The 25001-nt window shown below is 47.3% G+C and overlaps 7 protein-coding genes across 7 annotated transcripts; 5 read left to right on the top strand and 2 right to left on the bottom strand.

Moving 5' to 3' along the window:
- Positions 1-34: 34 nt before the first annotated feature.
- HER10_EVM0009293 (uncharacterized protein) lies at positions 35-2045 on the bottom strand. Its single transcript, XM_035478784.1, has 4 exons — positions 1565-2045; positions 1146-1477; positions 808-1076; positions 35-748 (listed from the first exon to the last, which is right to left on the bottom strand). The coding sequence occupies exons 1-4, from the start codon at positions 2032-2034 to the stop codon at positions 152-154; spliced, it is 1668 nt and encodes a 555-aa protein (XP_035335224.1). The 5' UTR covers positions 2035-2045; the 3' UTR covers positions 35-151.
- A 195-nt stretch (positions 2046-2240) lies between these two features.
- On the top strand, positions 2241-4561 carry HER10_EVM0011193 (uncharacterized protein; the record flags this gene model as incomplete). The annotated part of the gene is made up of 2 exons (XM_035480631.1): positions 2241-2376; positions 2460-4561. Exons 1-2 carry the CDS (start codon positions 2250-2252, stop codon positions 4559-4561), a joined length of 2229 nt encoding a protein of 742 aa, XP_035335355.1. The 5' UTR covers positions 2241-2249.
- A 6165-nt stretch (positions 4562-10726) lies between these two features.
- Positions 10727-11459, top strand: HER10_EVM0000230 (ARD/ARD' family protein; the record flags this gene model as incomplete). The annotated part of the gene is made up of 4 exons (XM_035470023.1): positions 10727-10756; positions 10851-11162; positions 11218-11277; positions 11328-11459. 4 exons carry the CDS (start codon positions 10727-10729, stop codon positions 11457-11459), a joined length of 534 nt encoding a protein of 177 aa, XP_035334560.1.
- Positions 11460-12573: 1114 nt separating this feature from the next.
- HER10_EVM0002990 (short-chain dehydrogenase) lies at positions 12574-13691 on the top strand (the record flags this gene model as incomplete). The annotated part of the gene is made up of 2 exons (XM_035472681.1): positions 12574-12696; positions 12756-13691. 2 exons carry the CDS (start codon positions 12574-12576, stop codon positions 13689-13691), a joined length of 1059 nt encoding a protein of 352 aa, XP_035334762.1.
- Positions 13692-14636: 945 nt separating this feature from the next.
- Positions 14637-15975, top strand: HER10_EVM0002353 (UDP-galactose transporter; the record flags this gene model as incomplete). The annotated part of the gene is made up of 4 exons (XM_035472068.1): positions 14637-14885; positions 14949-15039; positions 15092-15472; positions 15542-15975. The coding sequence occupies 4 exons, from the start codon at positions 14637-14639 to the stop codon at positions 15973-15975; spliced, it is 1155 nt and encodes a 384-aa protein (XP_035334714.1).
- Positions 15976-16489: 514 nt separating this feature from the next.
- On the top strand, positions 16490-19663 carry HER10_EVM0006388 (MBOAT family protein; the record flags this gene model as incomplete). The annotated part of the gene is made up of 4 exons (XM_035475974.1): positions 16490-16566; positions 17945-18058; positions 18142-19163; positions 19233-19663. The coding sequence occupies 4 exons, from the start codon at positions 16490-16492 to the stop codon at positions 19661-19663; spliced, it is 1644 nt and encodes a 547-aa protein (XP_035335014.1).
- A 756-nt stretch (positions 19664-20419) lies between these two features.
- HER10_EVM0005248 (uncharacterized protein) lies at positions 20420-23427 on the bottom strand (the record flags this gene model as incomplete). Its single annotated transcript, XM_035474870.1, has 3 exons — positions 20420-20679; positions 20734-21158; positions 21239-23427. 3 exons carry the CDS (start codon positions 23425-23427, stop codon positions 20420-20422), a joined length of 2874 nt encoding a protein of 957 aa, XP_035334932.1.
- Positions 23428-25001: the final 1574 nt, after the last annotated feature.

Here is a 25001-nt window from a genome sequence, read left to right as displayed (position 1 = left end):
TATTTGAACAATGTATCAGTGCTCAACTAATCGCTGCGACCCGAAAACAGAAATTCTCCAAGTGGGTGGCATCTTCTATTATGCCCGTCTACTACACGCAGACTTCCCACACCACGCGTGTTATCCCAGTCCACTCATACCAGATTCCGATTTACAAAACGTATCTAAAGTACGGCGAGTATTCACCCATCTCGGCTAGTTGTTTCTCGGTGTACTTTCCTTCTACTTCTGCAAGGGGTATACGATCCTTTCGAAGGTTGGCGCGGCGGAGTAAATACCAGTTTGTGATACAGGCGCCATAGCCACCTACAGCAACGAGAACGATGATGGTGATAAAGCCGGAGCGATAGGTAGGGGCTTCGTTGCCAACAAAGATATTTACGCCGATGCAGCCCCCAGCTAGCTGGCCCCAAGTCGACATCCAACCCATTGCGGCGGCTCGCTTGGCCGGGTTACGCACGTTGGTGCCCAGCCACGAGCCAACGGCAGGGCCTTGCATGTTATAGCCAGCGATAACGAGGAAGAGAGCAAAGTAACTGAGCCCTGAGAGGTTGGGGTAGTAGAGGGAAGGCCACAGAATGATAATACCGATGGTGCCAACCGTGTAGCTGATGATCAAAGACCGCGCCCGGCACTGGTACCGATCAGAGTAGAATGCAATGGCGATAACGCAAAAGAATGCAAATACATATGGCGGAGACGTTAATGCCTGGGCTTGAACGGAGGAATAGCCCAAACTCTTTACCATCTGTTACAGTAGAATGTTAGCAGCGGGCCTTTGCCAATACCACTCCCTGGAAAATTTACCGTTGCTAAGGTGTAGTTGACCGAGTATGTGGGTACAGAGCCACCAAATGCGAGAAGTGAAGCAACAAGGTAGGTTTTCCAGTCCTTGACGGCCTCAAAGAAAACACTCCAACGGAATGTCATGTCGGGAGGCACAGGACCATCACGGTACTTGACGCGAAGTTTGAGATACCTCATCTCATCCTCGCTGAACCATCGGGAGCTCCATTTCTCGGGGAAGTCTACGCATAGCAGAAGACCGAGGCAACCAACCACGATGGTGATGCATCCTGGACGAAAATATAGTCAATATCAAACTAACGAATCAATGATAGCCGAGTAACAGAGATGATGCATACCCTCGATGATGAACAGCCACTGCCATTGCCTCAGGCCATGATGGTCCTGAAGGGGGCCAACGGCGTATGCAAGCAGGCCGCCAAAGGCACCGGACAGCAGAGTCGCCGAGTACCACCATGCGCAACGCGATTGTAGCTCGTTTGGTAGGTACCAGCAACTGATCGTATAAAAGCAGCCTTGATACATACCCGCCTCGAACAACCCGAGCAATACACGGCAGACAACAAAATCGTGGTAACTCTTGACCCAGGCGCCGCCAAGAGTCACACAGCCCCAGCAGATAACGAGTGACGACAGCCAGAAACGGGGACCAATACGACGCAGCATCATGCTGTTTTTTATGATAAAGGTCAGCAATGCCGAAGAGAGGATACGGAGGTAAGTGGTCGTTAGTATGACCTGATGCAAAGTGACTTACTTGGATGGTGCTTCGAACATGGCGTACATGATGATGAACCACGTCAGGGCTAGGTTGAACTGCGTGTTGGTCATGTTGGTGTCTTTCATGAAGGTGTAGATCTTCACGTTGCCAGCATTGGTCCGATCAATCGAGTTCAATAGGTAGTACATGAACAAGAATGGCAGGATCCGGGCATCGAGGCGCCTGATCATGCTCCGGTGTGCCTTGGGGTTGGCCGTGAAGTGGTCCTTGAGGCGGAGATACTCGACATATTCGGCGGTGTGCACGGCATCTAGTATGCCGGGGGCCGGAACCTCGAGGGTGGTTCCCACCTGCATCTCAAAATTCTTGCTGTCGTCCATGGGGCTCTTAGATGCGGCCTTGGGCGTCTCGGCGGACGAGATCGACGTTGAGGGCATGATGCAAGCGAGCTGGTGACTGTTCCTTGGTGAAGCCTTGGAATAATGGCCAGAATTCTGCATCATCATCTGTACCAGCCCGGTGGTTCAAGTACTTCGGGCTTCCACACGACCTCGGGAACATTGTGTTATCACTATCGCTGTTATCAATTTCGGCTTTGTCGGCACGGGCCCGATGCCGGCGATAAGAACCTCAAGTCTATTAGCGCTGTTGCTGGCTTTCTCTTTTAGTAATAAGAGCACCCGACAACGGAATTGTGGGCAAGGGACACAGTCAGGAAATCATGGATCACGGTCGGTTGGTTGCCGATTTCGACGACGACGAGGTCCTGCCGGGAGAGGCGATCGAGACCGACGCCGACAGGAGCGCGGGGGGACCACGCCCGGCAAAGATTCATCGGGCTTCCAAAGGTATCGTTACCATCTCCCCCAGTGCCATCTCCTGCTACTGTTCCTAGTGCTGCATGGCGCGCTGACCAGTCTATCTCGCGTAGCCTGTATCCAATGTCGCGGTCGTAAGCAGAAGTGCTCGGGACCTGGCGGTGGCAGCGGCGCCGGCCTCTCGGCATCGGCACCGGAAGACCAAGCTCGACGACCCTGTCGGCGATGCGCACAGTCGGCCGTTCAGTGCTCTTTCACCACCGCCACCAATGACCAGGGATTGGATGATGCAGATGCTGCCAGCCGAAACGCCCGCAAGCTTGATCGACTGCAGAAGCAGATGAATGAGCAGAACGATCGCATCAACCAACTGGAGACCACCGTGCGCAATCTCAGGACTGCCACAACTATCGTCGCACAGGGGGGCAAAACTCCAGGTTCGTGCACAAGTGGGACGGATATCACGAACTCGCATCTACCGCAAACGATGATCGGCACTCGCAGATCGTATGATGAGGTCAACGAATTAGCAATACCTCCAATTCCAAAGCGAGCAAGGATCCGTAAGGACGGAGTGTTCGCCAGCGGGCCCGCGATGTTCCAGGATGGTGGTCCAGGGCGCCGAAGCGATGCTCAGGGTGTAGTGGACTTTGGTACACCTATGTCGATGCTTCGTCATTTGCGCCACGACAACAGTGACATGAGCATGGAGAACGAGGCACTAGATCCAATAATGTGTGGTGTCATGTCAACGGATCAGGCCCAAGAAAGCTTCGACACGTTCTTCAATCACTGCCACAAATGGGCTCCGGTGCTCTGCCCACAAACCCAGACCTCGGCGGCCGCCATCCGCCGAGCCTGCCCGACGCTGTTTATATCCGTCTGCTGCATAGGATATCGCTTCACCAATACGTCTACCCCCGATGCGCAACGTCGGTACATGGCTCTCGTCTCGCTTCTTGACCACTCCCTGAGCCGTCTCCTGCTGAGGCCAAACCTGGCCGACGTGAATCTAGACCATATCCGCGCAATACTCCTGTATATACAGTGGATGCCGATTGATAACATCAGCAACCCTTCGCGGTCGACCAGATATAATGCCATCTCGGCTTGGAGCATGCTGGGACTGGCTATCCGCTATGCCCTTTTTCTCGGGCTGCACCAGAATGCTGTACTCCCTTTTGACTCGAACGAGGGTTCAACGCCAACATTGGAGGATGTAGGCCGGTTGCGTGTCTGGATCAATTTGCTCACTTGCGATGCTGCTTTGACACTTTCAAGCGGTCTCCCAGCGACACTGAACCCAGATCCGGTGGTGGCGGTTGTTGATTGCTTCAGATCACATCACAGCGCGAGTCATCCTGACGACACGAGGAGTTCGGCGACATGCGAACTAGTCTCTATTCTCAAACGGGCCGTAAGGCGCAGTGGAAGCCCCAATGCGCGCTCCCTAGATGCCGCCTGCTTGCAACAGGTGAATCTGGAACTGGATACATTTGAGGCGGACTGGAACCCCGTCATTGGCGACCAAATCCAGCACTACCAAATGCCTTTCACGACTTTGCGGTCTTATCGTCTCTCCATCAATAGCGCCTGTCTTACGCCGTTGTTGCGCGCGTCAGGAAGCCCTGGTCGCATATCTATCTACATGCTCCAGGCTCTGGAAGTCAGTTTACACACAGCGGCCCTTACTATCTTCGCGCTCTCCGAACAATCCACACACCAGCCGTGGGCAAACTACAAGACGGTTGAAGCACTGCCGACGGGTAGCTACACACCCGACATGGACGCCATCAATCGCTTAAAATATTCAGTAGACTCGACATGGATCTCGTACAGCTTTGCGACCATGTTTCTCGTCTTGTGTTACAAAAACGACATTGTCGACGAAGACTTGAAAATTTTAGCCCTTTGCTACAACAATGCCAAAATCGTGACATTTCCCCAGCAACAGACAACTTCCTCGTTGCTCTTCCGCCTGATCTCGTTGGCAGTGCAGATATTTGATCTCGCAAGCACAGACTTGCTGGCTCATCTCGCCATGGATCAAAAGTCTCTCTTGTCTGGTGTATTTGCCGTTGTTCTTGGCGATTTGGCTACGGAAGACGAGGTTCGTTCCGAGACGCCGGCACCTGCTCCGTATTCCGATCGAGATGTAGAAGCCCTCTTTGATTCAATGGTGAATGGTATGGACCTGGGCTGGTGTGTCGAATAAAGGTCATGCGGTGTCTGATGTGTTTGGCAAACCCTTCGGGGCTTCGACACAGCTTCTGAATGGCTCATGAATCATAATGAACCTGGTAGGTTGCAGCCCGCGCTGAATACATGTACGTTCTTCGTTCTGTTCACATTGTCTTAGGTACTTCAAGCAATTGATTTATTATTTATATCCATATAGCAAAGAAAGGAGACTTGTTCACGATGCGCGTGCGCAATGTCACATATTGAATCTCACATATCAGCCCTGCGTAAAACGCAAATTTTAAGCACCAGTCGATAAACATGTCTAGATCAGGACAGTGAGACAGGGAAATGAATTGCCCAGACTGATGTTACTGGTGATAATGAGGAATAATTGCCACGAGAGGGTGTATTGAGACAAGTCCCGCGAAGCATTGGAGACCTTATTTCAGAAGCGGCGTGATGTCTCCCCTACATCCCACACTGGACCGTCTAAACCGTGACGATGGAAGATCTTCATCGCATCGCACAATGTCCATTTTGTCCAGTTCGCATTGGCGTGTTGGCCATACCATTCTTTCGCAAATTCCCAAATTTGCTTTAAAGGTCGGACATCTCCTTTCGGAATCCCCCTTGTAGCACACCATTCGTCCACCTGAGCTTCGTCTCGGAAAAGGAGCTGCACAGAACAGGTGTAAATGACATTGTCCCATGCCTTACTCATAGGAACTGGAAAATGCACAACATAATCCGCATCTGACAGGTACCCGTTCTTGGCCGTGATTGAAATTGCTTCTCCGATCCCGCCAGCCCTTGTTGTGAGGGTTGTGGTCCCATCTGCCAGATGCATGACGCCAAGCGAACACCAAGCGCAGTTCCCCCACCACTGACGATTATCGGAGGATACGACACAAGTCGTAGGCGATGCTGAGAATGGATGGCAGATCCAGATTTCGTCGGACTCAGGATGTAGTACGACACCATGGTAATCTGCTAAGGCTCGAAGACTTTGACGTGCACTTCTTTCGTCGACTCTGAACTGTATCTGTATTTCGCCAATCGTCGGTGGGCGCGACCTTCTAAGGAATGAAAGGATGATAAATTCGTGAAGGCTAGAATGATCCATGGTGGTGGGGTTTTGGAGATAGATAGTAGCGAATAGCAAGACAACAGCTATGACTTCCGGCGTCGCCTTTAAGTACTGCAGAACTTAGGTTTCCAAGGGCATTTATATGAAGGACAAGGTGGGGAGGTCAATTGGGAATGGGCGCGCCCTTTCGTATACAAGATTCTGTGGGGATTAAGTGTAACACAAAAAGTGCTATAGGGCGCGCTATAAGGCGCTTGGCCTCTGAAGCAAGCATTCTATCCGTATAGGGCTAATAAATAAGTCTAAATAAAAAGGTAGTAAGCTATCGACTACTAAAAGGTAATAGTATAATAACTCTATAAAAAAAGCCCTAACATCTATTATTTACGTTAATAGCCTACTAATAATTAAGTTTATATAAAAAAAATTTCGGCACTAGTAAAATATAAGGGTTATAATAATTAAGATTAATATTTAATAATAATTAATAATCTAAATACTATATATATCGTAACGAGTTTAAAATAAGTAAGCTTATTAAAAAATTAGTTATGAGTTAATTGATATTAATAGTACTATATTTAATTATAAATACGGTTATTTTAAAACTGGTTTACTTTTTAGTTAGTATTATAGCTAGCTAGTTATAGTAAGTATATTAATAGAAGTTAAGGCTACGAATACTAAATAAATAGTATTATAAGTATAAATAGTTTTTTTAAATATTACGCCTAATACGTATAGTAAGACTAGGGCGGCCTTATAGAACCTATAGCAGCTATTATACTATATATATATAAATACGAACTTAGAATAACTCTTCTTAAAATAAAAGAATTATAAATAAGTTACGTAATTATAATTATATAATAAAATAAAAAACGGACGCTTATAAAAAATAAAATAAATAATCGTATATAAATAAAATAAATAACCGTTTAGTAAACGGTTAAGTAATCGTAAATAGTAATTAAGTAGGCAAAATCCGTTTAAGTTTAAAGAATTTTCAAAAACCAACTTTTATTTTTTTAAAAAGCAATTTCTTTAAATAAATATTTAAAATTCTTATTTCTTTTTTTTTAAAAAAAAAGACTAATATATTTTCTATTTTAAAAACTTTTTTAAGACTCTATAATTTTATAATTAAGATTATAGTTTCTTTATATATATAAAAACTTTTTTAAAAGAAATATTTTTAAATATAAAAACTTACTTTATTATAGTAGCTATATAATACTTTATTAATAAAAACTCGTATTTTATTTTATTTAAATAATTAAATTATAATAAAGCGACTAAAGAATTAAAGCGACTAAAGAATTATAATAAATCTATTAATTTTTTAGTTACTAAGTAATAACTTAAAAACTAGTAATAAATCCGTTAATTCTTTTAGTTATTTAAATTTATTAATTCTTTTAGTTACTTAAGTTTATTAATTTTTTAGTTACTAAGTAATAACCTAAAGATTAGTAATAAATCCGTTAATTCTTTTAATTACCTAAATTTATTAATTCTTTTAGTTACTAAGTAATAACTTAAAGATTAGTAATAAATCCGTTAATTCTTTTAATCACTAAGTATTAACTTAAAGATTATTAATAAATTTATTAATTCTTTTAGTTATTACTTAGTTAAAAAATTATATAAAATTTATTAATTTTTTAATTATTAAGTATTAACCTAAAGATTATTAATAAATTTATTAATTCTTTTAATTATTACTTAGTAATTGAAAGAATTATATAAAATCTACTAATTCTTTTAATCGCTAGGTAATAACCTAAAAATCGTAATAATTTATATAATTCTTTTAGTTATTACTTAATAATTAAAAGATTTATTAAAATTAGATATTTAATAACCTTAAGGATTCCCTTATTATAATAGTTATATAATATTATTTAAAACTCGCTCTTTTTTTAGTTATTTCTTAATAATTAAAAATCTTTTTTATTAAACTTAATTTATTTTAAATTTGATTTTATTTTTAAAAGTCGTACCTAGTTAATAATTAATTATATACTATTAAATAGTCGTTTTTTAAAATGACTTAGCTAAATTTATAGCTATATATAAGTAATAGTTTTAAATAAAATATCTTTTTAAACTTTTAGTTAAATATAACGAGGTTAGTTAAATTATACCCTATTTTATTATAAATAATTCATTTTTAGTAACCCGTTGTTTCTTAATATAACGTAATTTAATCTCGAGATCTAATTAAAAATAAAATATAAATTTCCTTTCTAAATATATAAAGGGATTACTATTTATAAAAATAAAAATATCCAAAATTCTTTAATAAATAATAATTATAGGTATCCTCTATTATTATTTTTATTATTACAGGTATTAAGATATATAAAAAGTATTATTATTTTTTGAAGTTCGAAATAATAGTAAGGCTTACGTTATAATAAACGCACTATATAAATATAAATCCTAGTAATTATATTATTATAAATATATAAATAGTAAGTAGTAGAGCTATTTATAAATTATTATTAATTAACGCATCGTTAACTATAGTATTGTTAATTATAGTATTATTATTATTATAAATTTATTAATTTTATATAATATTTATATAGTATTATTTACCCTTTATAATTAATATAACGAGAATTATACTTAACTTAAATACTATTTTAAGATTAAAATTAAATTTATACCCCGTTATTACCTAGTTATTTATAATTAAAGGCTATAAAGTTTTAAAAACGAATAAAGTATAAAATATAAAATAAGATTATAAAATAAAAACTAATATTATAATTTAAATACTTAAATAGTACGGGTAGTTTATTAATTTTTAGAATCATATTTAGCGTATTTAGTACTTTTATTCCTTTTAAGTTATAATTATTTAAAAACGGAGGAGATATTATTTAAGAAAGCTAATAATATAAGTAGTATAAATTATAAAATATCCTATTTTTAATTATAAATTATTTTAATTAAGCTATTTAAAACGTATTTATTTTTATTATATATAATACCTTATTTTTAATAAAATCTCGTTTTTTTAAATTATTATTATATCCTCTTCTTAAACTAAAACGTTTTCTTAAAACCCTATATTATTTAGAATAGATTTCTTTACTAAAATATTATTTAATCTTTAGGATATACTTAATATTATACTTAAAAATCCTATATTTTTATTAAAAATATAAAAATATTTTTAAAAATATACTAAATATATTTTATTTTATTATTTTAATTAATTTTTTAAAATATTTTTAAATTTTTTTAAAAATAAGTAATTTATACCTTTATTTCCTTCTTGATATAAATAAAATATAATAATTATACAAAACTTAATACCCTTATTAATCCTTCTTATTCTACCCTATAACTAATATAATTAATTAACTTTTATAACTAGCTATTCTTATTTAGCCCGTTTTAACTTTTTATATTTTAATAAGTATATATATAAAATTAATATTCTTAAGTCTCGATAAAACCTTATTATTATCTTGAATAATAGCTCGGATTCTAATTAATTATAATATAAAGTAGGCCCCAAAAAGGAGGTTTATAAGTACTAATACTATATTTTATTAAATAATACTATATTAATACAGGCTTAGGTTAGGGTTAGGTTAGGTTAGGTTAGGTTAGTTAGTTAGGGTTAGGGTTAGGTTAGGTTAGGTTAGGGTTGCTGATCACTGAATGTCCTCATAGTACTGGCGTCTTCTTACTACGTTCCTCTACTTCGGTCCATTCTCGCTCGATCTGCTATTCCACGTCTACTTCCTTCAGCGCTACGCGCGATTACTCGAGGAGTCCTCTGGCCGCTCCCAGCACACTTTTCCTGGTTGCTCGTTTACTCCATGGCGAGTCTTCTTCTCTTGTCGCCACTGGTCTCGATGCCGTTCTTGGGGCACCCACTCTCTTCAACTCTCGTTTATATTTGGTCGCGGCGTAACCCGGATACGAGATTGAGCTTCCTTGACTGCTGGTCTTCACAGCCCCTACTTACCGTGGGTTTTGATGGCCTTCAGTCTTATCCTCCATGGCTCTATTCCAAGGATGAAATTATGGGCGTGGTGATCGGTCACATCTGGTACTTCTTTACTGATGTATACCCGCCTTTGCACAATGGGTCGCGTCCTTTCGACCCTCCAGGCTGGTGGAGGAGGCTTTTCGAGGCGGCAGGTGGAGGAAACAGCTGATGGCATCAACAACGAGATTGCCATTGCCGGAGGCCCAGAGCTTGCTGCTGATGTACGATGACGGGACATGTTGGGCAAAGAGACGCACGTTGCGAAGAGAACATGGAGACGGAAAAGCTGGTGGGATTAGCAATATTTGCATGGTTCTTGGCGTTGGGGTATCAATACCGCCATTAAGCGGCACATGTCTTTGTATCCATGCATGATCTTCATCAACGAAGCACCTCAGGCTTGAATTCGCCATAAGCATAGATACCTTGGAGCTAACTTCCACACCCGACAGTTATGCCAGGCGAAAGCACATGTCAACGTAAGTGTTTCATGCATTGTTATCCATGTTCTCTTCGCAACGTGCGTCTCCTCTTCTAATATGTCGTGAATCAATATGCTTCGGCTGGCATTGCTGTTTCTTCAGTTCCCTTGAGGTAGCCAATTCACATTTCAAGCGATGGTTTTGGCTCCGACTCCGGCCGTCTTGACTTCCATGCGCGGTCGCAAAGGAAGGCCGGGCTGCTGCCGCGCGCCGGTGGTGGGGTCCAGCCGGAATGACCTATGGCAGCCCCGCCCACGTGCTACCTGACTTACCTTAAGGTACCTAGAGGTAGACCAGGTCCGTACGGATAGATACGGATGGACGGACAACGACACGCTTCATTTTCAGCACCTCTTCTAATGACCCCACCTGCTGAGCCAATTGCGTCATTTCAAATACAAAAAGTGAACCCGACCTCATTACTGCCTCCAGAGCGCAATCGAAGTAATACCAGCTCAATACTGTTGCCAACCACAGAATCTTTTGATATTCTACTTTGCGGAATATTCTTGATACAAAATACTTACAGTGCCATCTATACAGGCATACAAAACCTCCAAGTCTCATTTACGCACAGCTCTCAGGCTTGCGATACACTACCCACTCACCAACATGAGGGCTTATTGGTATGACGGCCTTGATGTAAGTTGAGAAGAAGCCTTTCTTTAAATCTTCAAAATGACCAAAGCTTGAGTCGTCGGCAATAATTAACCACTGACTATCAACGACACCATAGGGTGACCAGCGCCTGGCACATGACTCTGGCAAGGAGGTTACCGTCGAAGATCTGAAGAAGCTTGGTGTCTTTTACCACCAAATCCCCAATCTGGATGGGGTCAACCAGCTGGCTTCGGACCGCGGCTATAGGAACCGAGACGAGATTGTTGTGTCGCCAGAGAAGATGGGCGAGATCTATGAGGAAAAGGTTAAATCCTTCTTCCACGAGCACTTGCACGAGGATGAGGAAATTCGCTATGTTCGCGACGGTCAAGGGTTCTTTGACGTCAGAAGCGCCGATGACGCTTGGGTTCGTATCCGTGTTGAGAAGGTAATATCGCCATGCTCGTCGGCAAATGGCGCTGCAACCAGCTGACCATTGGCAGGACGACTTAATCATCCTGCCTCCTGGCATCTACCACCGCTTTACAACCGACGAGTCGAACGTAAGCAGTGCATGTACCCAGATGTTGTGTAGTTTGCTAACAGTGAAAAGTACATCAAGGCAATGAGGCTCTTCAAAGATGAGCCCAAGTGGACCCCTTTGAACAGGACGAAGGATCTTGATGTGAATCCGCACAGGAAAGAATATGTTGAGCAATACCTTCAGAACGGCGTGTCAGCATGAACAACCAGCCAAGGACATGGTACATGTGGGAGAGTCTGTGGGCATGAGCGAAGCATGTGGATAAGATATCTAGTGGGAGTATGGAGATGATTCGTGTCACTTGCGGGATCCTTTGCACTCTAATCATGTTTCCGAGTACAGCAAGTCTTGCTGTGAAGGCACCTCTTTGACTAATGTACGACTTGGCAGACAAGCGCTAGACTGGGCAATGCCTATACTGACATCTCCTTCTACTGCACGGCGCAAATACAACAAGGTCTGACGAGATTTGTCCCTGTTGTCTGATTCCTCCATCACATGAAGACCGGCTTGCCAACCCCGAGATGCCAACGGTGAAAGGCCGCTCACCCGTAAGATCAAGCACTGCTCTGCTGGAACCAGTACACAGCGGAGAATGGGAGTGGCCTATCCAGCACTACCTACCTACCCACCTACCTTGACGGTCATGAGGAGCCGATGCGATAATCATCCGACATTCATCCTGTGGCTGAGGATCGTGAAAACCAGCATCAGAAGCTAATTTTAGATGCATGGAGAGTGAGAGACATGCTGTTAATTATACAGTTACCCAGCCGCTCATGCATGTACCGGGATTGAAAAGGGGATATGGGGAAGTGGGGTACGGATATACCAGTACTCATCTACCGAAATCGCCGGGCTCATTCAGCAATCAGCACTGGTCACCTTGCGGCCTTCAACAACCACATCCTCATCGGTCTCAGTATCATTGGAGCAGGCAAAAGTACCTTGCTCGGGTAGGCCTTCCCCAAGGCCACCAATTCTTACCTTAACCTTCACCTCGTCTCACACGTGGATGCACTGAGCAAGCTGAAATCTCGCATTCGATTTACGTTTCTTCTTCATACCTTGTCTTACCCTATATTGGTTTAATGGCTCGGATATCTTCACTTTATAAAGCCACCGGCATTTTACCGTTCCCTTTCCTTACATCTTATCGTCAATAGTGCATCTAGTAACTCTCTTCCGTAACGAACGAGCTGCAACGATTGCCCCTCTGGAGACTGCTTCCATACCGACTGCCAAAAGGCCGCGAGCTTATCTGTAGAGCTACGTAGAGCTCGCAATACCACTCAGTGTCTGTGAAACGAGCGCGATGGACGTGTGTAGCGAGAACAGCGCGACTCCCGCGGATGGACCGTCAAGAGTGAAGCTTCAACTTCCAGCTAGCTGTGATCCACCACAACTTGACGGCGAGAGAAAGCAGCTGGTCTGGGTTGTAAGTGATGGGACACCCTCATGTTACTTTCTGACGTTGACTGAGCACTTCCTGTGCAGGTATTTGGTGGAACCGGCCACATGGGTAGATCTCTTGTCAAGTCCGCCTTGTCCAAAGGAGATCTCGTCACTTCCGTGGGCCGTGTGTTCGAGACGACGCCGGAGGAAATGGTAGCACAGCAGGACAATGAAAATTGTTTGGGGATGCTGTGTGACGTTCGAGCGAGAGACTCAGTAGCGCGGGTCATTGAACGGACCTTGGAGCGGTTTCAGCGATTTGACGTCGTAGCCAACTGTTCTGGCTATGGCGTAATTGGAGCATGTGAGGACCAGGACGAGCACGAGATCCGCAATCAGTTCGAGACGAACTTCATGGGCACTTTGAACATTATCCAAGCCAGCCTACCTTACTTTCGCCAACAAAACGGCGGCCGCTACCTGATTTTCAGCTCGACGTCAGGAGCTCTGGGTGTTCCAGGCCTCGGCCCCTATTGTGCCACCAAATATGCCGTCGAGGGACTCATAGAAGCTATGCTTTACGAGACAGACTCATTCAACGTCAAGGCAACACTCGTAGAGCCAGGGTTCGTGAGAAGGGACGAGCCAGATACCCTTGCGACGCCCTTACCAACCTGGGGTCATTTCCTCATCAAGCCTGCGAGCGATGCCTACGCACAGGCAACATCACCAGCATTGCATGCAAAAAGAATGGTTCAGTGGCTCGGTGACCGGCAGCCGACAAGCGCCGTCAAGTGCGCGGAGCTCGTCTGGCAATTAGCTCATTGCTCGTACCCCCCGCTGCGGCTCCTTCTGGGGAGCTATGCAATAGAGAGTATTCGTGATAGGCTGCGGTCCGTCACCGAAGAATTGGAGGATTGGAAACATCTGAATTTCCCCTCTCCGCCTGATGAAGGGGAGGGAAAGGAGGCGCGAGCAGATCACGATGAAAGCATGGCCGACTCTGGGCAGGATGCGCCTGGCCAGGTGACTGCGTAGGAGTTGTGTACCGAGTTATAGTGAAATTTGAGTTCTTCGTTTTTCTGTTTCAATGGCGAAGATGCGAAGATGCGAAGATGCGAACGGTGGCTCCAGTCTCTCGTAAACTGCAATGCGCAAGGAGTTCTCGGTGCTTCAAGCTTTGCCAGACATCGGGGATATTCTTCTACAAGAAAGTAGTGCGAATATCTCACTTACCTAGGCATATACGGATAGGTAGGCATCATCCCGAAAGACAGCGCCAGGGGCCAACCTCACGGTCTTGCCTTATGTAGTTCTGAAGAATAAGAAGAAAAGCAAAGAGGAAAAAACCAGGAGGAAAAAGGGACAGGGTGAGGCGGCGTGACACTTTCCCTTACTGTGCCCTGTGGTCGAATTGGAATGGTGCACCCCTGGGTCTGCCAGGTGTCCAGTGGTCCCTTGCATTCATCCCTTCTTACCAAAGATACTTTCATGGCTCCTTGACTGGGCTGTCGCGGGCGGTATTTGGGGAGCTTACGTGCCCCGAAATTCTCCACCTGGCCTGTAGAAAGCACTAAGGCCATCCAATCTGAGATGAAATTCCGTGACCCTTGATAGGTAGGCGCACGCGTGTTCCCCTGCGTTCCCGTCCCGTTCGTTCTAATTAATGCCCAAGAGCATTTGACCCCCTTAACCTCCGTTTTCTTTCTTGACCCCAGATCTTCAACAACGCTTCCCCTAGAGCCAGATCACCGCGTCCGCAGACAACGAAGCGTGAAGGACCGCAGCTACGACTCGATCAACCCATCACTACCTTCTACCTCGTCGAAGTCGCGAGGCCGTTCATACACGATTCTCCCCGTTACCGAATCTCGGCGCATTCGCAAGCTCTACGGCTGCATCCCGCGCCAAACCCGTTGAAGCCAGCTTGCTTCCACTGCCAACTTGACATACCGTCTAGACAATTGTACATCAAGCGCCATCATGTCGGACAAGAAGAACGAGGATTACGAGCTCCGCCCCTCCGAGTCATTTGGAGAGAAGGATGGCTTTCTGGCTCGGCCTCCTCCAAGGCCGCGTCCTACTCTGGGATCGCCAATCAGCAAGATTGACAACAGTCCCGGCGCTGCCATTCTCGCCTACTGCTTCTCTTCCATCAGCATGACAGTCGTCAACAAATATGTTGTTTCAGGCCAGTTCTGGAACCTCAACTTTCTTTACCTTGCTGTCCAGGTGCGTTCTATCCAAAGGCAAATCCCCAGTCACGACCACCTCTAACTCAGCCCTGTCATCCAGTCCATCGTGTGCATCCTTACCATTATCGTGTGCAAGAACCTCGGAATGATTACGAACCTGGCGCCATTCGACACTGACAAGGCAAAGAAATGTTGGTCTCGTCTCACGTGATGCAGGCATCGGCCAAAGCTTACTATCTGCAGGGTTCCCTATCGCACTCCTCCTGGTTGGCATGATTTACACGGGCACCAAGGCCTTGCAATTTCTCTCTGTGCCGGTATACACCATCTTCAAGAACTTGACCATCATCGTCATCGCGTACGGCGAGGTTTTGTGGTTCGGCGGCAGTGTTAGCCCTCTTGCCCTTCTCTCTTTTGGCCTGATGGTCCTCAGCTCCGTTGTTGCCGCCTGGGCTGATGTCCAGCATGCTCTTGGAGGTGGCTCGCAGTCTGCCGAAGCCTCTGCCGCCGTTTCGACCTTGAACGCTGGGTACGCGTGGATGGGCATGAACGTTTGCTGCACTGCGGCCTATGTGCTGGGCATGCGCAAAGTTATCAAGAAGATGAACTTCAAGGACTGGGACAGTGAGTTGCCCTGAACGTTCAGGCGTTCCCCACTGATTGGCAGAATTTGCTGACGAGTGTGTTATAAAGCCATGTTCTACAACAACCTTTTGACGATTCCCGTCCTAATCGTTTGCACATTCCTTGCCGAGGACTGGTCTTCGGCAAACATCGAGAAGAACTTCCCCGTCGAGTCGCGCAACAGCCTGTTTGTCGGCATGATCTACTCGGGACTCTGCGCCATTTTCATATCCTACTGCTCTGCATGGTGCATTCGTGTGACCTCGTCAACGACGTACTCCGTGGTTGGCGCGCTCAACAAGCTTCCCATCGCCATCAGTGGTCTGGTCTTCTTCGACGCCCCTGTCACATTTGGCAGTGTGTCGGCTATTGTTGTTGGCTTCATCAGCGGTATTGTCTACGCGTGGGCAAGGATTCGTCAGACGGAGGCTTCCAAGATGTCATTGCCGACGACACAACCCATGAGCGCGAGCTCGCAAAGCAATAGGGATGCAAACAAGTAGTGGCTGCTAGTATGGAAAGGTTGCCGGAATAGAGGCAAGTTTTGGGCGCAGCTTGTCCACGTGAGAACCTTGTGTTGGTGGCACGCTGATGACGGCCGTCATCTATCCCATTTTGGACAGCCGTGTGGGAGTGATGGCCGAGGGCGCAATACAATTCGAACTCGGCCAGGTTCGGCTTCGCTCTGCTCTTGAGATCAGAATAGACAAGAAAACCTGTGCCACGATGCATGCTTCAGCCTTTGGGATGTGGGCGGAAGAGCGGAAAAAGGAGAAGCACGAGATGATAAGATACGAAAAGGCGCGTTAGAATACTGCAACATTTCGTTTGCTGACGAAATGAATGTGGAACGATAGCACAGTACTATGGAGTATGTAGCAATGTTGTAATGCCATGACACTGATTCCACACAGGCCCTGACAATATTCCCGTTAGGAAATGGTCGGCAGGGGGCGACATATCTGCGATCCATTATAACGATTGATTCAACAAGAGGTGGCGGTGAGTTTGGTTGAGATGTTGAATATTCCGAGGCGCCCCAATCGGTTGAAGAAAATTGCGACGCTGACAGCGCCCCACGTACCCACGTCAAAGCTTAGAGGGGGGCAGCTTGCTTCGTGGGATTTGAAGTAGTAAACGGTCCTCAAGAGAGAAATGCGAGCCATCAACATGTTTTGATTAGATGGCTTGACGACCTAGGTGTCTTTCGCACCTGAACTGCTAGGCTACCCTAAGGTAACTCATTACTTAACTCCCCAATCTTAGGTGAGGGAGGAAGCAATAGTGGTTCTTGTTGAAAAGATTGGAACTGATGCCCGTGGGGCTCTCTATAAAACTGTATGAAGTAAGGTAGAACATACCTGAGGTATGTAGTTACCAGTCATCAAGACCCGTGACATCACACTCCACGGTACGTTAGGGTGGACACTGCTCCAAGCTTCCTCTAGCGCGTAGCCTCGGAAAACCACATAAGGCAAACTTAGAGTAGTATAAGTTAATTAAACATATATTTCGAAATTCTCGTATTTTTATTAATAATTTATGAAATATAGGTACTGTGGCTTATAATATAAGTTAAGATTTCTTATTATAAATTTTATAAAGTAAAAAGAATTATAATTTCGTATTAATTTTTTTCTCTATTAAAAAGAGAGTTTTTAATAATATTAGAAAAATAGGATTTATTTTTTCTTCTCTCTCTCCGAAGTTTAATGTTTCTTCTAATGAGAGGAGGCAAGGAAATCCGTTGGCGTTGTTCAGTAAGTGGGGGTAGAAGTTCCAGGGGATGCCTTTACCGTCCCCTCCCCCTTGCGATCTGACAATAGCCCATCGCCAACAGGTCCACGTGCCATTCCAGCCGTCACACGAAGCTGCTGTTCGTGTTTTTTTTTCTTTAGGACGATCCGCAGTCATAGCTGTGTTGGCATAACCAGCTGTCTCCTGCCCGCTTAGCTCCCGCCCCGTCATCCGAAGTTGGCACGCCGCCACATGATCCCAACATCCATCACCAGAGTCAAAAAACCTCATTCGACAACTCCCCAAGTAATCGCTTATTTTCCCTCGGCGCAAGGTCGATCTCTCCGAGCCTCCACCTCTCGGTGTTTCGCTTCTCCTCTAACTCATCTTCAAAGAGATATGGCCTAAGCGTAACTTCATCGTCTTCTCCTACTGCATGTCAGCCTTGCACCTTGTCGTCGTTGTCGGATCTATTCGATAAGTGGCAACGGCAGTTCTAGCCAATATGTTGCCCTTCATCCATAAGCGTACGTAAAGTGCACCCTCGACCAATACCTTGCTAATTCTACCTATGCCGGCTTCTTCCACTACTGAAGCCTCTCTTGCTAACTTTTGCTTGCCTCTGTAGCTTTCGAGCTTCTTGCTTCGCGCATCGGCGCATCTCCAGACGAACGTCGGTCCATCCCATCAAGCTCGGCTACATCGCAAAGCTCTACGAAGCCCCGTCCCTAATAGAGCACCAGCACTGACATCACGACTTCCAGTCAAGCTCGTCTTTTCGTTCCTCATATCATATCTCAAACGAGTTCCCGACTCCAGGCCTGACCTCAAAAACCTCTTCATAATAAGGTATGCTACCCAGCAGATACCCAAGCTGTTTCCTTTGTCTCTTCCAACTGGTCTTGTCGTTGACACTTCGACTCTTGGACTAGCACCTCTACTTTCTATCTTGTCGGGCTTTTCGATTTGTGGGATGGAGTGCGCACCCTTGCTATTGCCTCTGCCGGCATCTACAGCATTGCGAAGTACATGCGCACCAGCCCATTCATGCCATGGGTCGGCTTCACGTTTCTCATGGGCCACATGTCCATAAGTCACATCGCTCGTCAAGTAACCAATAGCCCGTCTTCCGTCGATATCACTGGCGCCCAGATGGTGCTTTTGATGAAGCTTAGCGGTTTCTGCTGGAACGTCGCGGACGGTCAGCTCCCGGACGACCAGGTATCTGAGTACCAAAAAGAGAGAAGACTGATCGAGCTACCCAGTATCATGGACTATGCTGGGTACGTACTCTTCTTTCCTTCGCTCTTCGCCGGACCTGCTTTTGACTACACCGACTATCGCAAATGGATAGACACTACAATGTTTGACCTTCCGGCCCAAGTCGATCCCTCAAAGAAGCCTCCTGTCAGGAAGAAGAGGAAGATCCCTCGCAGTGGGACACCTGCTACCTTGAAAGCTGCCAGTGGTCTGGGGTGGATTGCGCTTTTCATGATTCTCTCTGGTTACTACCCAATCACCTACTTAACGAGTCCTTCGTACATGGATCATGGGTTCTTCCACAGGGTATGGATTCTCCACATGGTCGGATTTACCGCTCGTTTGAAATACTATGGAGTTTGGTGCCTGACCGAGGGCGCCTGTATCTTGGCCGGCCTGGGCTATAATGGTGTTGATCCTGTCACCGGTAAAGTATCATGGAACAGGTTACAAAACATCAACCCTTGGGGCGTCGAGACAGCCCAGAACACGCGCGCCTACCTTGGCAACTGGAACATCAACACCAACAATTGGTTGAGGAACTATGTATACCTTCGGGTTACGCCTGTTGGTAAAAAGCCCGGATTCCGTGCCAGCCTTCTCACGTTCAGTACTAGTGCGCTCTGGCACGGCTTTTATCCTGGCTATTACATGAGCTTCATCCTAGCCAGCTTCATCCAGACTGTAGCCAAGAGTAAGTACACCTACGAGAGAGCTACTGCAGGCTTAGAAGAGTGCTATGATCGACTAACATCTATGATAGACTATCGCCGCTACTTTCGCGCTTTCTTCCTCGACGCGACCAGTGGTGCGCCTACTTCCAACAAGGTCTACTACGACGTCCTCTCGCTTTTCGTTACTCAAATTGGCATGTCCTTCGTTGTCACCCCATTCCTTGTTCTAGAGTTCTCCGGTTCGGTCCAGGTGTGGGCTCGTGTTTACTTCTATACCATTGTCGGCACTGCGCTTTCCATGGCCTTCTTTGCCTCTCCGGCAAAACAAATCCTTCGCAAGCAACTCGAGGCACGTCAAGGCAAAGGCGGTGCCAAGCTGACCCGTACCTTGAGCCAAGACAGTCTAACAGGGCGGGAACCAGTCTTGGGTGTGTCGGCGGACCCTCAGCGAGAGATCGACGAGGCCATGGAGGAAATCAAAGCCGAAGTGGAAGCCAGACAAAGAAGCAAAGCTACTTGAAGACCGGGAAAGGGCGGCATCTTTGCAGATAATTGTTCCCGTCTCCATCCAGAGCGGCCCTTGTTTCTGCATACATGAAAACAGGGTTGATGGGTCTAGAACTGTTGTCAAGGTCGCGAAATGGGCCAGGCATTGGATTGTAAGATGCCCTACAAGGGCAGGTCATTAGACATTGCAGGCTATGCAGATCTAGAACTAAACCATTATAATATGATGTCTATATCCCACAACAGCAACGTGATGCCACTGTCTGGCTCAGTCGTCTCCAATCACCCAACACCAATCCCAGCATGTTTGACTCCCGTGTAAAGCCAAGGGGGGTATCGTCAAGCAATCCAAGTCGCCCAACGAGAGAAAATCAGAAGGAAATGCCATCATGTTGTCATCAAGGGTATGGCTCAATCTGGCCAGGTGTACAATTACAGCGAACTATGTATGGCTAGCAACCGTCGTCATTGTGCGGAGCCATTAGACTGGACGATAGAAAAGGCCCCATGGCCGGCCGCCGAGAAAACTTGGTATGTGCATGTCTATAATAGAAAAAAAAAATAAATGATGTCGTAAATTCGTGAAGGGATTAAGTCGTTACCCCAGTCGTGATGCCGGTGCGCTGAATTTCAACGGCCAATGATGCTTTTGATGAATACTCGTTTGTTGCTGAGGCCAAAAGCCATGTACCGCGGCGTGTTCGGGCACCAAATCCCTTTGTTTGAGGTGGTGCATACAATTAGAAAGGAGGCGGCTTGGAGTAGGCAGCTACACCATTTGGCCCCAGCCTTGCTTTACGCCGACGACAACGAGAGCCGCAATGGCGCCAACGACCAGAAGACCAATGACGGACATGTACCGATTAAGTGCACGCCACCAACGGGCGCTTTGGAAAAGAGTCTCGTCAACCGCCGCAACTCTCCGAGGAAGGTCTCGTTCTTCGTCCAACAGGCTTGATCGTGGGTCGCGCTCGGCCATCTCAGCTTGAGGGTCAGGGGGTAGTGGAAGGAAGGCAGCAATCATCCATGCTGGCTCAGATTAGCCTTGTGTCAATACAGTGCCGTTGAGTAGGAGTGTCTCACCAAATGGGAAAATGAATCCCAGAGCGAAGAAAGCAACCTGCACGTTTCGCTTCCCCAACATGCTCGTCTCGGCTGACCACGTCATAGAAGGTGGTTCCCAGATGCTGTGGCGACCAGCCCTCTGATCACGCCGCAAGTGGGGTGACCAGATGCTGGATGTCTTCTTCCTTAACCCGCTGCGCATTCGGTTGTCTGTCAACGGTGCTTGGCTGATTTCCATGGAGCCGACATCTGACAGCGGCCGAGGGTTGGCAAGGTTTACCTCCCTTGGCCGTCGCCTGGGGCTGTATATGTTCATGGCGAGCTGTTCGACACTGGGGGAACGGCTTTGGAATGAGCTTGGTGGCCGGCTATCATTCGGATCTGACATAACTGAGTCTCCCGAGCTGGCAAGGAATCGACGTTCTCCGCTTCCGTAGTAGAATCTACAGGTAGACGACTACATTAGCTTGAGGTCCAAATACCGGTATCACAATGCTTCCTGCAGGACATCGGGTTGACTTACTTGGCCCAAGCGGGAATGGACGCCGAGTTCAAACTGTTCGCACGGGAGCTACTAGAGGAGTGGAGGTTCCGGTCAGACGAGGAACTCGAGAAGAAGCTTGAAAGGCCGGTCCGGGAAGGACGTTGATGTAGCTGGTTCAGCTCTGCCAGGCCGTCGCCATGTTCGTCTCGATCGCTGACCATGCGAAGCGTATTCCCTCTGCTGTGTGTAGCTTGAGGGCGTTCAAGAGAGTCCGTGAAGGATCTTGAGTGAGAGAGTGAGCGCTCCTCGTTTGCAGCTAGCGACGACGAAATGCTAAGCATCTGCCGGCTATGGCTGCTCAACGGTATGCTACCCCGTCTCCCAGGTACAGACCATGGGGACACGGAACGTGATGGAGGCTCGCTGTCCCCCTCACTCTCCGAAATCACGGTGGATAGTTGTGAGCTCCATTGGTGAGGATGAGTGGTCATGTGGGATTCAGCAGGCACAGAAATGGGGGCGGGTTCCGTTGGCGCAGCTTGCGCGTCAGGCTGCCGACCTGGCTGGCTGGCCAGAACACGGGATCGATAGAATGCAGCAGGAGAGGCGAGGAAACTCTGGGCTGCTTCGAGAGTGAGCGAGCCGGAAATCGACTTCACCGACGCTGCACGGCGCAAGGAATCCCTCGAACGCGACTTGTAGTATCCAAACCTTTCGTTGGTCCTCTTCTTCGCCTTGTACGGTTTCAGCGGAGCCACCAAAAGGCTTTCCTGCGAGTACTCGGGCCTGATACGGGAACGGCGGCTAGAGGCGACGGATGATGGTGCTGGGGACGATGCGCCGAGCACAACGTAATTCTGTTCGCTATCGGCCGTCTTTGGGGGACTTCTCTCGGCAGAAGATGGTTCTGGAGGCGAAGACCGGCCAAGGACTATGTAGTTGGAGTGGCTCGAGGTTGGCGGTTGCAACGACTCCTCCCGCTCGGGCGAAGAAGGTAAGCTGGAACTGAATACCTTGTAGTTTGTTGTCTCGGAGGTCGTTGATGGCGCATGTAAAACGCTGTCGGCGTCGGTCGCCTGGGGAGAATTGGAGCCGTAGACTTTGTAGTTCGTCTTTTCTGAAGTCGTGGACGCAGTGACGGATGACTGAAAGGAGGTTTTGGGCTGCAAATCGTGGGGCTCGGAAGATTCAGACGAATCAGCAGCGATCGGCGCCTCTGGCAGCGGCGCGAGTCGAGAACCTAATGGGGATGACGGGTAGGATGAGGCTGGATCGGATTCCGGGTAGAGTAGCGTCGACTTCTGCTTCTGCTTGAGATCAGGAGTGTTGGGAACCTTGCGTAGGCCACCAACCATTCGATAGTTCCAGGGAGACGACGAAGACCCGGCTGTGCTGGTAATAGAATCACCTGCTAATTGCGTGGTCGAGGATGCCGGGGTCAACGTGGAAGCGAAGCTTTGATCCGGGTAGGAAGTCACGGTTGAGCTGGGACGATTTTCACTGAAGGCGTCTGAAAGGCGCTCATGCGAGGCGGTAGTCGAAAGTGATAACCGTGGGGCGGTGCTAGAGGCATGGTCTCCTTGGGTTCCGGCCCGCTGCCCCTGAGGCAATAGGGAGAAGGTCTTGCCATCGGCGTTGAGCGTAATGAGATTGCGACGGCGGGACAAGGGGCGCTTTGCTGAGGGTGTGACAGGCTCATTGTCGGCGCTGCGTTGGGCAGACCGGGATCGTGCATTAACGTGGGAAATATCGGTCTGATGTGGTGGAGTGGTAGGGACAGGGGTGGTGGGGGACGATTCGTCGCCGGGCAAGGAGTCGGATCGCAGTTTCGAGCCTGAAACACCGCTATCCTTGGCGCTCACCAATGGGAAGGTTGAGGAGGCTGGCGATAGCACTGAGGTTCGTGTGCTGGAAGAGTGAGACCGTCTGTGGGAGTAGCGATCGCTGGCGCGGCTGGCGGTGCGGTCGTCGGTCCATGAATAGCTGGTGTGATCGTAACCTGATGGGTTGGGAGATAGGAGTGCGGTCGTCGATGTGGGGGTGCGAGATGACGAAGCTGAGGCGGTTGAGTCTCGATTTTTGTGGCTTGGACGAGGCGGACTGTAGGGGACGATGCGGATGGCTAGGGAATTAGACTGGGAATTGGAGCGCTCATGCAACGGCCTCCGTTGGGACCGGGAAGGGCTGCCCCGGGAGGGGCTCCCAGACCCGGACCCGGAGCCGGACATGCTCCGTGAGGTGGATGCGGGAGGGAGGAGAAACCGGTGGCTTTCGCAGACAAGCGTAAGGGTCGAGGCGGGTAGTCTTTGTCGGCGTGGGGTATCCGGGCCATGGAGTGCGAGTGGCACCCAAGCTTAACGGGATAGGGCGGTTGCGGGAGCAGGCGGGGGCCGAGCGCAATGGAATTCTCGGAGCGGCTGACTCGAGACCAGCACGGCTGGGGGGACGAATGTGACGGACACCGATTCGGTCTGTGCTCTAGCTATCTCGAATTGAAAGTAGGGTGAGAAACAATCACAGTTGGCTTTGAATGTGCGAATTCCGGCTCTCGAGGTCATGCAGCGCTGTAGAGAAGGGTGTGTGGAAGTAGTTGGCTGTTGTAGTTGTAGCTGTAGCTCAGGGCCGTCAAAATTCGTGGTGGTAATTTGAAAATTTCAAAGGGGATTCCGTCGAAATAGATTTGGTCGAATCGAAGACGTCCAATGTCGTGGTTGAGCTTGGGAGGTTCCGTGTTGCTCAACTTGAGTGAATCGGTCCAGGTGAAAATGCTCCAAATGCATGAGAAGGCCGCTTTTCTTCATTAAGATACCTGACAGGTGTGTAAATGTGTGTTGGTTGAGAGAGTGTCGTCGATGGATGGCGCGTGGGCTGACTGGAATTCTTCGTTGGTGGTTTACGTTGTTGCGTATGGAGAAGCCGCGGCGACCAAGATTTGGTGAGATGAGTGAGTGATTGACTGGATTCGGAGATGGGTAAGATAATGTACTATAGGCATAAAAGATTGTGGCAATGAAGAAGAACAAGGGAAAAGGCAAAGAAAAGACGTCACGAGAGACGATAAATGAGAGTGTGAGATTATTACAGGCGAAATGGCCTTGAGATGCAATTGAACAGACGAGACAAGAAAAAGACGTCGGCAAGCACGACGAAAGATGGGCACAGGGCCGGAGGAGGAGAGAGAGAGACAGAGGGCGAAAAGGAAGGGGGAAAGGAAAAGAATTTCGGGAGCGTAGGAGGAGGAGTAGAAGACCAGAAGAGACACCCCGACGGCGGACAGACGACATTAAGGTACCTTGGGGTGGGCACCTCGGAGCTCTGGCTGCCACCTCATGGAAGTGGACAAGAAGCTCTAGCCTCCCCTTCTCCCATCTGCTGCTCTACAAGCCTTGCTGCAAGCCTGCAAGTACAAGGTGATTGAGGTGCGTTTGCGTGTGTGTGGGGGAAGAGAGACAGAGAGAGCCAGGCTAGGTAGGTACAGCCAGGTACACTACGGATACCAGGCCCGCAATGAACGACCGGGGTGAAGCAGCAAGTGCAGGGTATCTTGCAGGTGAAGGATACCCGTGGTGAAGAGCTAGACAGGGTGACAGAGCAGGCCTCAGGGCAGGAGGAGAGGAACGAGTGGGAATGGAAGCAGACCAAGGTAGGAGCCGGAGGAAAGCAGGAAAAGACGATGAGAAACAGGTGGTGTTCCATTCCTCTACTTCTCAGGTATCCGTATACACCGTACAGCGTACGGACAGGTAAGTAAGATAGGTAGGTACTCATGAATGGTAAGGTACTTACGGATACCAAAAGCCTC

The sequence above is a fragment of the Colletotrichum scovillei genome (assembly GCF_011075155.1).
Source record: "Colletotrichum scovillei strain TJNH1 chromosome Unknown Contig00004, whole genome shotgun sequence".
In the NCBI taxonomy this organism is placed as follows: domain Eukaryota; kingdom Fungi; phylum Ascomycota; class Sordariomycetes; order Glomerellales; family Glomerellaceae; genus Colletotrichum; species Colletotrichum scovillei.
This window is presented reverse-complemented; position numbering and strand designations above follow the sequence as displayed.